Source organism: Labeo rohita, chromosome 22, assembly GCF_022985175.1.
Source record: "Labeo rohita strain BAU-BD-2019 chromosome 22, IGBB_LRoh.1.0, whole genome shotgun sequence".
Classification (NCBI taxonomy): Eukaryota; Metazoa; Chordata; class Actinopteri; order Cypriniformes; family Cyprinidae; genus Labeo; species Labeo rohita.
Window position 1 is genome coordinate 40679010 of NC_066890.1, and position 13027 is coordinate 40692036.

Consider the following 13027-nt stretch of genomic DNA (forward strand, 5'->3'; position numbering starts at 1 on the left):
CTTACAAAGTGAAAACAGTGCAACATTTCTATAACACTGCAACATTATGTAAATTGTCACTTTTCATTAATAAATGTTTTTATTGCATAATATTATTATTAATTATTATTATTTTTGAATAAATAAAAAAAGTGCAAGGACATACTTTTAAATTTGGGTTGATATTCCCTTTATTTTTTTTAAACTGTACAGTTAATGACTTGATAATTAATACAGTAATAGTCAAGGTGATTGTGAATAGTAATAAATTGAAAAAATTAGCAAACTTATAAAGGAAAGATTTTTATAAGCATTTGAAAATTGGACATGATGCAAAAGTGCTAGAATGCAGATATGCTTGGGGTGAATTTGGCTTTATTTTTTCCCAAAACTATACAATAAAGTGACTTGAAAACTAATACAGTATAGTCAGGGTGACTGTGGTGAAATCAAGGAAAGAATTAGCAAACCTATAAAGGAAAGATTTTTCATAAGTGTTTGAAAAAATGAGGCAATTTAAAAGTTTAGAATGTTTGGATGTTTGGGGTGAATTTGCCTTAAAATATTTTTATAAACTATAAAGTAAAATGACTTGAAAATGAATATAGTAATAGTCAGAGGAATCAATCGAAAGAATGAGCAAACCTATAAAGAAAATATTTTTAAGAGTCCAACATACAGTAAAAGCAGTAATATTGTGAAATATTTAAAATAACTGTTTTCTATTTGAAAATGTTTAAAATGTAATTTATTGCTTTGATTTTTTTCAAAGCTAAATTTTAAGCATCATTACAGTCACATGATCCTTCAGAAATCATTCTAATATGCTGATTTGCTGCTCAAGAAACAATGCATTATAATTATTATTGTTGTTGCTGTTATTATTACTTAGGGTTGAGTACATTTTTTCAGGATTCTTTGATGAATAGAAGTATCCAAAGATCAGCATTTATTTAAAAAAAAAAAACTAGTTTCCTTTTTTTTTTTTTGGAAAGACATCATAGAAATGAATACTTTTATTTAACAATAGAAATATCCAAAGATCAGCATTTATTAAAAATTATTTTCTTTTCTTCTTTCTTGTTTATATATATATATAAACTATTTATATATTGCTATTTTAATGATCCTGAATATATATATATAATGATCCTGAATATATATATTCAGGATCATTAAAATAGCAATAGTAACTATTTGGATGTCTCTTTGGTTTTTTCATGGTTAAATTACATTTTATGCAGTAATATCCGTGAACAGCAATCTATTGAAAATATCAGCTAAACTTTAGCATAAAGAAAACGCCGTTCTGACAGCTTCTTTACATCCATTTTGACCGCTCCCAGCACCCATACCGTAAGTACGCGATTAGATGCGCATGAAAAAAAAAAAAAAAAAAAGGGCGGATGCCGTGACCATTTTCAAGACGCAGCTGGCTTGACCGCAGTATTAGACTGCTGTATGTTTGCATACAGGGTCTGTGATAACTTTAAATATTTAAAAAGTTTTTTTTCTGGGACAGAGCATGGGTCAAATATGCACAAGGGCTGGGTTGCGGCAGGAAGGGCATCCGGCGTAAAACGTGACAATTCGGCAGTGCGGATCACTGGAGACGTCAGGCAGCTGCTGGAAGATCTCATGATTGGAGAAGAGTGTTGATTTTACACTCAAATGTAAGTGTTACAACTTAAAAATGTTAGATTACCTCTGAATGTATTGCTAGCCCACCCCAACACTTATGAACAATAATAATGATAAATGCTGACCAATAATTAATTATATTTTAATTATATTTAATTATATTTTTGAGTAAAACAAGCAAAATGTAATTTTTCTAATGTGCCATAGCTATGCATGACTACACAATAGATAAATTCAGCCAAGGCAAATACATATCAATTTTCAGTCAAGTCATGAATAAATTTATTAGTTAATGAAACAATTCTATGTTATTTACTGGCAACAACAGAAAACATGAATAAATGAGTAAAAGAATAATTAAAAGTAACCATGACAATAATGATACATGGAACAAAGCTTTATTCAAACATATTGTTCTGACAATCATGTATTTACATTCAGTGAACCCACATCCTACAGCCATCTTAACACAGCTGTGCCAATTCTGCAGCTAACCACTGTGCCTACCTTCACCTGTCTTTGCTGGGGTCCCTGTAATAAGAGCACTGCAAGTCACTTTGCATGAAAGCATCTGCCAAATGCATAAATGTAATATTTTTGTACATTCTTTTTTATGTCTTGGGCAAAAACGCACAATAAAGCTGCTTATTTCTTACAGTTTAGTTCTTCAAGGTACTACTATTATATAAATGCTTACATACATTTCATATTATTTTTATTTGGGGCTTTAAAAGGTTAGTTCATCAAAAAATATAAATTCAGTCATTATTTACTCGCCTCCACACTTTCCATCTGTTTTTGTTTTTGTTTTATTCTGAAAACACAAGGTGATTTTGGTTAAGTCTGTCCTGCTGGTTTCTGTTCGTACAACATCAGTCAATGGGGCCTGAGTTTCAGAAGCTTCATGACATTATTTGATGATGCTTTTGAAGTTTCTGAAACTCAGGCTCCATTGACCGATGAAACCAGCAGAACAAACTTGGCCAAAATCACATCCTCAGTTTCTTTTAGTCTTTTTCAAGATGCTCTCGCTGGCTCTGAGCTCACTGAGGATGAAGAGGCCACAGCAACATCTGGTCCAGATGAGGGAACAAGGGCAGGTGGAGTGATGGAGGATCTCATCCACGGCACTAGACCATTTCCAGGATGCTGCTGTGGATTTCTCCTTTCTTACCAGTCTGCAGACATTTCAGATCATACAAAGATGCACAAATATAATACAAAACTGTCACAGCACAATATCATTTGATCTCTGTATTAGAAGTAACAAAATTATCTTACTTTATATTTTAGATCAGGTTTTCCTTTTTTCCCCCACAAATGTCACCATTAATTGCAGGTCCTGCTCCACCACAAAAGATCTGCAGCAAAGGCACATAAATCAAGTATCAGAAAAGTGATGTAATAGCTCTGTTTGAAATTACAACAATTTAAATAAACTACAGTTTAAGATTTAAAAAATGTATAATTAATTTATGTAATGTATACTCACTCAAAGCCTTTGATGGCCACATTCCTTTATCCGTCACTCTACACTGGGTACACAGATGTGTGTCTCATCTGTCCCTGTAACATTCAGACAGGACTCAGTTACCTCTGTGATTTCTGCTACATTTACATGTTTAGGTAGTTGCTGATGTGTTAACTGACTTTTTATCCAACACAATTACTCCTCAATACATCAACAGTGCTACGGACAAATGAACTACATAACTCATGTTTAGTTCATGTATGTATGTTTATTTACATCACTTCCATTCAACTAAAGCAGTGTTGACAGCAGTGAATTCTACATAATAAGCACACATACACCACTCACTCAGATGTATGTTTTATGTTGTGATGTGCTCATCTGTCAACAAATACGATTTTAACACAAGGAACCGTGTTTTGGTTTGTAATACATTTGTACACACCTTCGTCGCGGTTCTCAATCACGTTCGATAATGACATATTGCTCTCCCGTGGACTCCTGGGATTGAAAGTATCCATCGATGAACACTCCAGAATCTGGGCTGAAGCAGTAGGACATCAGGGGATTTCTCGCCTACTCTTTTAGCTTTCAAACGTATTTCTTTCTTCACGTACTCTTTTTGCCTACTATATAGTAGGTTAGTAGGCATATTCGGACGCACTTTAAGTAGACGTACGTCTGAATCTCGCGAGAATTAGTGCTTTTGCCTACTAATTCTCGCCTACTCTTTTATGAATACTAAGGATTCGGACATACTTATTCGCTCGCCTACTGCTTTTCCCCTACTATATAGTAGAGAAGTATGCGGTTCCGAACGCAGCCTTTGTGTTTTCTTATTTAGCTCAGATACTTTCGTTTTCGTCTTCTTCGTGGGTTTTACAGGCGCGTTGTGATTAGCTGATCAGGGTCATTCCGCCACCTACTGGAAAGGAGCGTGAATATGCTTCTATACGTTTCTAAATGTTTTATTTCTAAATATTTAACCCAATACATTTCAACACTGCATTTATTATTTCCCCTGGTTTTGTGATATTGTAAATGCCTGACAAATTGATGCACAAACCTGTATTATGTCTCTCCATGATGTATAACATAACTTTTACATTTGAGTCTCTTACTCAGATGTGTGAAAATGATTGGCTCTTTTATACTGATGTTGATTAAGGGTAGCAGGTCTACGTTTTTGCAAACGGAATTATAAATGCTTTGCCTCCATGCCTTTTGCAGCCTAACCATATAAATATACACTGCAAATTTAAATTTGCACTGTTATCTGGATCCTCTTTTTTTTCTTCTTTTTGAGGCCCAACACAAATGAATATTCTTTTATATGTATAAAATATATTTATGGTCATAAACACACTGCAGATAAATCTGACATTCTGTTAGTAAACTGGTGCAGTTTAATGTGCAGCATTATATCCTAAACCAATAAAACTATTTATTATTTGATTTCCTTATGTTAATGTGTTTATGTGATTATTAATGTGGCATTCCTGCATTTTTCCGTGACACAAATACATGAAACACAATTTAGTCTTTAGTTCAAACTTGCATTGAAGCTCATAAATCAATACCAAATACAGCTGACCTGAGATGAACTCAGATCATGTCTCTGTTCACAGCAAAACATCTTTTCTCACATCTTTTTCTCACATTGAAAATGTAACTTCATATTTAGCTTATATGATTCTGATGCATTATGTACAAAATATACAATGTATAAAAATATTTTTTAAAAAGAAAAAAAAAAAAAAAAAAAAAAAAAAAAAAAAGATGAGTGCTACATTTTATAATTAGAATTGTGATTAGCTTTAATTCCAGTTTAATCGCGAAATCATTATAATTGTAGACATGGGACATGGGCGACACTTTGCCATTGCATACATACTTTTGTATGCAATGGCAAAGTGATTATATTTCGTTTTTATCAGGTTAATTTAGAAGAAAAAAAAAAAAAAAAAAACGTTTTTTTTTTTTTTGTTAAATATAAGTTTTTATTTTTAAAGTAACGACAAAGCGGCTAGCGGAAGATTTTACCTTCTCATATCATCACGACTTGCCTAAAATAAATGGATATAAAACAGTTCAAGTATAAAACAATGTTATTTTAACCCTTTGAGCGGTACGGTCCCACATATGGGATTCTATTTTCTGTACCCCTGGGAGTACGGTCCCACATATGGGATTTAGAACGTTCGGTGACGTCACGCAACTGCCAAATTCAAACTGTGTTTTCGCGCGTTGGCTGGCGCTGAGCCAGAGAGAGACGCTTGCTGCGCTTGTCATATAATCACAATTGAGCAGTGTTTTCAACGACTTAACGTTTATTTTAGGTTTCAGGAATTTAAATACACATAATTACTAGTAAAACAATACATTTAGAGTTTGTAAAATACACACAGATGTCTATGGAAGTAGCAATAACAATCCATTCAAGTATAATTTGCCGACGTGTTTGATTTATATCAGATACACATAATGTAAGTAATGATATAATTCACTCCAGTCCTTTCCCACTTCACCAGCTACTTACTTGCATTTATTTCGGGAGAAACTGGTGAATTTACGTGCTGTAAATCCGGCTGACAGGACTCTCTGAACGGCAGCGCGAACAAACATGGCGGCGCCCATCTCACGATATAGATCACGATCCAGATCATTTATAAAGATTTTAAAACGGCAAAATACACTCACTTACACGTATTCGTGAATCGGAATATCAGATAGTTGAAAACATGGTAAGCAAGTGTGTGAATATTTTGAATAAAAAAGTAAAAACGAAATAAAAGCGATACGTCTGTCCTACAGCGTTATAGTGGCTGCGGTGTCAATCATGATGCGTCGCCATGGAAACAATAAAGTGAACGTTCTAAAATAACGGTCGCGTAAAAAAAACTCACTCTGGGGGGTCCGATAGAATATTTTAAACTCACCAGTGAAAGGGTTAAACGTTAAACCTAGATAAATGTACGTTATTAGATGCATATCCAATCATTTGCGCGGAGAGTGGAAGCTAAAGCCGCTTTGCAGGACTTGGAGGCGCCAGTGCGATCACTTAATTTTTTTTTTTCAGTGGAAACAATTTAAAATATTCCGTCATTTTTGCTGATAAAGGTAAGAATAATACATCATTCGGAACTGTAAAGGGTCTACTTTTATTTGTGTGCACTCACAATATCAACAAAACGTTGCAAACGGTGCTTCTATAAAAAGAAAGAAAACAAACATGATGCGCTTTCTGTCGTCTCAACAGGATCGCTTCCTAAAAATGAACCGAAACTCAGCGAATACATACCTCACAGACATGATACATATATCTATAGAAAGCTTTAAATTATAACTTAACGAAATAAAGCAAAAACAAAAACTCTTTCATTATGTAATCTATAAAGGTGCATTTCTCTCTAAAGGCGCATCCAAAGAGGAGATGGCGAGTCAGGATCGGCAACTTCATCCTTGCGACACCGACTCAGAAAACACTAGTTTATTAATAAATAATTCAAAAATCTCCTTACTATTTCACCCCGACACTTTGTGGCAAGCTTGAACGCGGAACTTTTCCAGCTGCGCTGAAGGCGCGCTCGCTGCTCCTGCTTAGAAGACAAAACGCCTTCCGAGCCGGTCTCGAAAGTGAAAGCAAAGGTGAAGTCTCGCGTTTTTTTCCACCAACGCTGGATTTTTTTTCAGCACCATAATTGGTGGATATCTAAAGTATAGGCTAAAAATAAGAAGTGTTTTACAGGCCCGAAGCCCGGCGCGCTTCTGAACTATGATGTGAAAACTGGCCCGAAGCCCGGCCCTATGGGGCGTAAAAAAGTCGAGGCCCGTCGGGCCCGGGCGGAAATGCAGGGCTCTACCAGGACATATCAACCAGTAGCGTAATTTCATTGCAGTAACGGACGGTAAAAGTCAAAAGTTATTCTTGACTGCGCTGTATTGTTTTGGTGCGTGGCAATACGGTAGGGCATTATTTTGATGTTTTTCCGAAAAATATTTTTTCTTTCGCTTTTTTTCACCCATTTTTTTTTCTTGCCCCCCGTGACTAAAGAGTCAAATGTCGCCCATGATTGTAGACTTTGTACTGAAAACCTAGAATCCTCTCTGCTCTGATCACTGACTCTTCATTGCTCCACCTGTGAACAAAACAGATTCATCATTTATCATTTATATCAACACTAAACCTGCAATAACTATTCAATATCACTCCTGCACATGTTGAATTATTTCATTTTAAAGTGCATGTGTGTATTTCATTCATTAAAATTCATTACAATTAGTAACTGTTGCAGTTTTATGCAAATGGCCATTCTGACATGGTGCTATAAGTTAAAGCTTTAAACCTGCTACATTGATTTTATTTTTTTGTGCTGATATTCTAATTTAAGAAAAGAGTTCATATTTAAACAGTTAATGAACAAATTAGATTCTGGTTACAGGTGTCACATCACATATATTTATTTATCCTCATAGATACAGTACTTTAGTGAGGCTTTTCTGTGGATCTCACCTGATTATGATGCTCCTTTTCATTTCACAGCTTCCTATGATTTAGACTGAACACCAATGTGCTGTGTAGCAGTACTAAAGAAAATCTGCTCACGGTCTAGTCTGTAAGGAGAAATCACAAGAGAAAATAATCAGTGCTGGCTGTAAAGAATTGCAAATAAGTTACTATATTTCAATTTAAACAGTAAAATGAAGTGTAACATTATTCACATTAGATATTCTGAATTAAAATAAAAACCTTTGAGTGAAACTCTCACTAGTTAAAGATATCCACTTTTCCACTATCGTAATCGTTCGAATCGTTCTGCTTAACCGATGTTTGTTGCCCCTCTGATAAATCTGCTAATGATTTTAAGGCACTTCTCCACTCACTGGATCTGATCCAGTCCATTTCCTGCCCAACTCATAGGTTGGGTCACACCCTTGATCTTATCATTTCGCGTGGGGTGACAGTGTCAATTTATGAGGTTTTGGATTTTCCCGTATCTGATCACTCTCTCATACCGTTCCACTGCCCCCCCAACGTCGGCGAATCATTACTTCTTCTACAGTTGATGATTTTGTTGCTGCCTTTACTGCTTCTGATCTCTGCTCTGCTGCTGACTTGGCATCACCTTTGTGTCCTGACCTTTTCCTCTCCTCCTTTCACACCATTTGCTCCCAGATTATGGACTCTGTTGCCCCCTACAAGGTAATGGGTACCAAAAGTCCATCAGACCCCTGGCTCAATGATACAACTCGGGCCCTTAGGCGTCGGTGTAGACAGGCTGAGTGTAAATGGAAGAAGGATAGGCTGCAGGTGTCACTGGAGATGTTCAGAGACAGTTTGTCCACCTATCAGAGAGCAGTGAAGGAAGCTAAAGGCCAGTACCTTTCAAATCTCATCAACAGCAATAGCCATCACCCTGGAATCCTGTTCAGCACCATTAATTCTGTGAATTCTGCTTCAACTGGTACAAAACGCTGCAGCACGTCTCCTCTCCAATACTTCTAAACGCTCTCACATCAGTCCAGTCCTCCGCTCTGTCCACTGGCTCCCAGTGCAGTTCAGGGTGGAGTTTAAGATCCTGATGTTTGTGTTCAAGGCCATTAATGGTCTGGCCCCTGTCTACCTCGCGGAGTTGGTAGTGGTTTATCAACCAGCCAGAACTCTGCTCTCCTCTGAACACACCGCGCTGGTTATGCCGAAGTTTAATTACAAAAACTTGGAGGCCGGTCATTTGCAGTTCAGGGCCCAAAGCTGTGGAACGCACTTCCGGAACAGCTTTGAAACAACACTGAGTTGTGTGTTTTTAAATCACAGTTGAAGACACATCTTTTTAGACAAGCTTTCGATATGTAGTCACTGACTCGACTGCTGTTTTATGTACATTTGTGTTTTTATTTATTGTTGTCTACTGTGAGTCTTGTTTTTCTCCTGGAAAGCGCCCTGAGCACCTTTTTCGTTGTTGTAATGGCGCTATATAAATAAAATTTGATTGATTGATTGATTGATTTTCCACTGTGGTGCTGATAACGGAACTCTTTGGAATGTAAATACAAATGCATCTGTCGTTGCCTTGGTAACGCAATTGTAATGTAAACAGCCACATGGACAATGATCACATATTTCTGTTTTTGGGACTCCTTTTTTAAAATCTGCTTTTTACTTCGTTAAATAACAGAAAAAAAGGACAACTCTTGGCACAATAAATAAATAAATAAATAAATAAAATAAACAGAAGGACACAGAAGGTAAAACCTTTCTAAAAAAATACCACATTTTTGACAGTATTAATGCATGAGAACGCAGCATAGCTGTTTACTCGGCTGTTTGATCAAATGGCGCACTTCCGCTTAGCACACACTCTATCAGCACGCTTCAGGGGGGTTGTCTAACCGTTCCAAAAAATTCTGGGCTGAGAACAGTTTGTAATCGTGCTGTGCCATACCAGGCTCAGGTGGAAACAAAACTGGAACCGTACCTGACAGTTCTAAGAACCGTTCGGCCCGACAGTGGAAAAGCAGCTGATGTTGTCTTCTAGTTTACACATTAGTAAATAACCAAATGTAGACAAGTTGTTTGTCAAAGTAAAAAATACTATTAAAGTTTTGAACATTAGTTTTGTTCTGACACAAACTCTTCCAAAAAAGCTTAATAGGAAGTTATTTTGATATATATTTGAAAGACATCCCATGTAGCAAAGCTATATGAAGCTCTCTTTAATACCACAACAAAAATGTACTTACTTTAGTTCACAGTTTGAGTCTCGTAGCACATCAGAGAGCTTCTTCTGTGAGTCTCCAATCTTATTGTTTCTCAGATCAAGCTCTTTAAGAAACTGCAGTGCTTTAGCGTTTGTCAAACACTGAGTTAAAGAAGAAACATCTGTAATCCCACAGAAATTTAGACTAGAAAAAGACAAACAGAATCATAAAACAAATAATCAATAACTGTAAACATACATAATATGAAATTAGAATCTGATTTAAGATGTGATTTTAAGCATTATGATGTTCCTCACCTCAGTCTCTCCAGTTTACAGTGTGAATCTTTCAGTATGTCACATAAGTGATTCACTGTGTTTTTTATTAGATTCTCACTGAGGTTCAGTTCTCTCAGGTGTGATAGGTTTGATTTCAGACCTGAAGTCAGGGTGAGGCCTTGCTCGTCTGTAATGCTGCATCCACTCAAACTATGGAAAGAATACAAAAATACAATGATTCAGATCCATGTATGAGTAAAATGCATTATGTTACATTATTTTTAGCCTTGATATTACTGTCTTTCACAGCAAATTTGTCAGATTTCAGTACATTGTATAACCACAAAGTATCAAATCCTTCAGAGTTTAATGTTATACTGACACAAATACTGAACAATCAGTAGCTAATAGCTAATAAGCTAGTAGTCATTTTGAATCTTTCTTTAGATGAGGAAATGCCAGATGTACTGCTATAAATGATGTGACTATAGCCTGTTGTCACACTGTAACCCCTGTACAGTACAATGATACTAACTCTACTATTCCCAGCTCGCATTGTGGGTTCATCAGTAGATCACTGAGGTTTTTTACTCCAGAGTCTCCTAGTTCATTCATACTGAGGCTTAGCTCTCTCAGGTGTGATGGGTTTGATTTCAGAGCTGACATCAGAGCAGAAGAACCTTCATCTGTTATTTCACAATATCTTAGCCTACGGTAAAAGAAACTTGAAAAATCAGACTTAATTCTGTTTCATTTAAATAAAACATTTTCTTTTCCTTGTATATGAATGTTCCTCACCTCAATCTCTCCAGTTTACACTGTGAATCCTTTAGTATATCACATAAGTGATTCACTCCTGTGTTTTTTAGTTCATTCCTACTGAGGTCCAGCTCTCTCAAGTATGATGGGTTTGATTTCAGAGCTGAAGTCAGGATGAGACACTGTTTCTCTGTAATACTGCATTCACACAGGCTGAGGACAAAAAGAGAAGACAATACATCAAAGAGATGTTAAGTTCACCTGTGAGTTTAATTCATAATGATTAAATACCATACAGTGCAATAATTTAAAACATTGCAGACACTAAACATTAATCTCACTATAAATGCTGTACAGTATAATGATACTTACTGTAGTTTCTCCAGCTTGAATTGTGGGTGGATGAGTAGATCACAGAGTTTTTTCACCGCAGAGTCTCCTAGTTCATTCCCACTCAAATTCAACTCTTTTAGGTGTGATGGGTTTGATTTCAGAGCTGAAGTCAGAGCAGAACAACCCTCATCTGTCATATAACAGCAGCTTAACCTACATTAGAGGGAGAACATAAAAAAGATAGAACAAAAATATTTATTTAGTAAAGTCACAAAAAAATCACTTACAAACTGACAGAGTAACATGGTCTCTAACCACTACATTACTTTATTTTACTTTTTCTTTAAACATGCATCCCTATTTGATACTCCTAGATACATCATCAGTGATGTTTCCTGGGACCATCGGGTGTTTTGGATTTTTTAACTTTCAGACACCCTCACCCAGATGACCCAGCTGGGGTTGATCAAGCCCGACTTTTGTCCAAATACAGCTCTATCCCACTCACAGCTGTAATCTCCTAATCCACAACCAACGTGAACCATCCTCCAAAGCCTCTGTGGCTGCCTTAAAGCCCATTTGCCTACTGGACCCTCAGATGGCCAGCATGTTTTAGACTCTGGTCTGCAAGTCCTTGCAACCTGCCTTAGTTGGCTTGCACCTTGCTCACCAGCCACTGCTCCTGCACTTTCAGTATACTTGGTTCTCTTCTTTTTATTAGTCTCCTCGAAATGATCGTTGACGTTACCTTCTTCCTAGTCTCAGCCTCAGACGCCACACCCACAGACCGCTAGCTAAATGTCTGATGCATATGGCACACTTAGCTGGAAACACTTCAGGAGTTTCAAAGTCATTATAAGATTGGTAAGATTATACAGGATTTCCAGGAGACATGTGTGTTGCACCCTTTATCGTTCTGCCTGGAAACAAAAATGCCATGGTGCCAAACCCCCTCACGAAAGAAACCTTCTCTCCAGTCGTGTTTTTTATAACTGTGACATGTTTTATCAGAATCAACTAAAGGCTGGGTTATCAAAAGTATGTGAAAATTTGAAAGTTCATGGCATAGAATCTTTAAAAGAGAGTTTTACTGCCCCTAAACATGATGTGGCACAAAACGAAACATAATTGATTGCAGTCATGGCCTAATGGCTAGAGAGTCTGACTTGTTGCGGGTTCAAGTCTCAGGTCCAGCAGGGATTGCAGGTGCACTCTCTTGCGCCTTAAATGCCCAACTGAGGTGAGACCCTTGAGCAAGGCACGAACCCCAAACTGCTCCCTGGGCACAGCAGCAATATGGCTGCCCACTGATCTGGGTATGTGTTGAGCGATGGTTGTACCTAATTCTGGAGCTGCTACCTTCCGTCCTTCCTCCTTGCCATAGCAAAATGTCATGTTACTACCCAGACCTGCTCTTCTTTGAGCCATTGTGCCCACCAACACCCTTTGCTTCAGACATGACTCAGCAACTTCTCCTGACCTCAGTTGCCCCCTGAGAGATTTCTTGGTCACAGGACTTATGGTACTACAGCATGTCCCTAGTGCAGGTCACCAGGAATTCCTCATTCAGGTTTCTGATGGGGAGTTTTAGCTTGTTGTTTTGCCTGTATAAGGTGATGCTGCTCAGACTTCAGGGTAGTCCCAGACACTTCTATTAGAACATAATTGTCCTCTTAAAGCCCTCCACTGTAGATATCAGGACCTCGTAGACTAAAAGGGGCAAGAGGATCCTTGAAAAAATGTTTATGTTGGTACATAGGCATAATTTACGGGTGGGACATGTCCCCACCACTTTTTGCCAGCTTCGATATTTTCCCTACCACTTTTTTGAACATCTTAAGGCATGGGTGTACCTAATGCTGATTAA

General features: G+C 37.1%; 1 protein-coding gene and 2 long non-coding RNA genes across 3 annotated transcripts in view; 1 reads left to right on the plus strand and 2 right to left on the minus strand.

Moving 5' to 3' along the window:
• LOC127153655 (uncharacterized) overlaps nt 1–13027 on the minus strand; it is a 547126-nt gene that overhangs the window by 36074 nt on the left and 498025 nt on the right. Inside the window, exons 51-52 of the mRNA XM_051094869.1 lie at nt 11200–11373; nt 10867–11040 (exon numbers count right to left, since the gene is read on the minus strand). Of these exons, the coding sequence (XP_050950826.1) occupies nt 10867–11040; nt 11200–11373 (348 nt within the window). The remainder of the gene's footprint in view (nt 1–10866; nt 11041–11199; nt 11374–13027) is intronic.
• LOC127153659 (uncharacterized) lies at nt 1387–2823 on the plus strand. Its single transcript, XR_007825307.1, has 2 exons — nt 1387–1652; nt 2632–2823. It is a non-coding gene; the product is annotated as an uncharacterized LOC127153659 (long non-coding RNA).
• LOC127153658 (uncharacterized) lies at nt 2656–4312 on the minus strand. The gene is made up of 4 exons (XR_007825306.1): nt 3537–4312; nt 3113–3186; nt 2902–2981; nt 2656–2798 (listed from the first exon to the last, which is right to left on the minus strand). It is a non-coding gene; the product is annotated as an uncharacterized LOC127153658 (long non-coding RNA).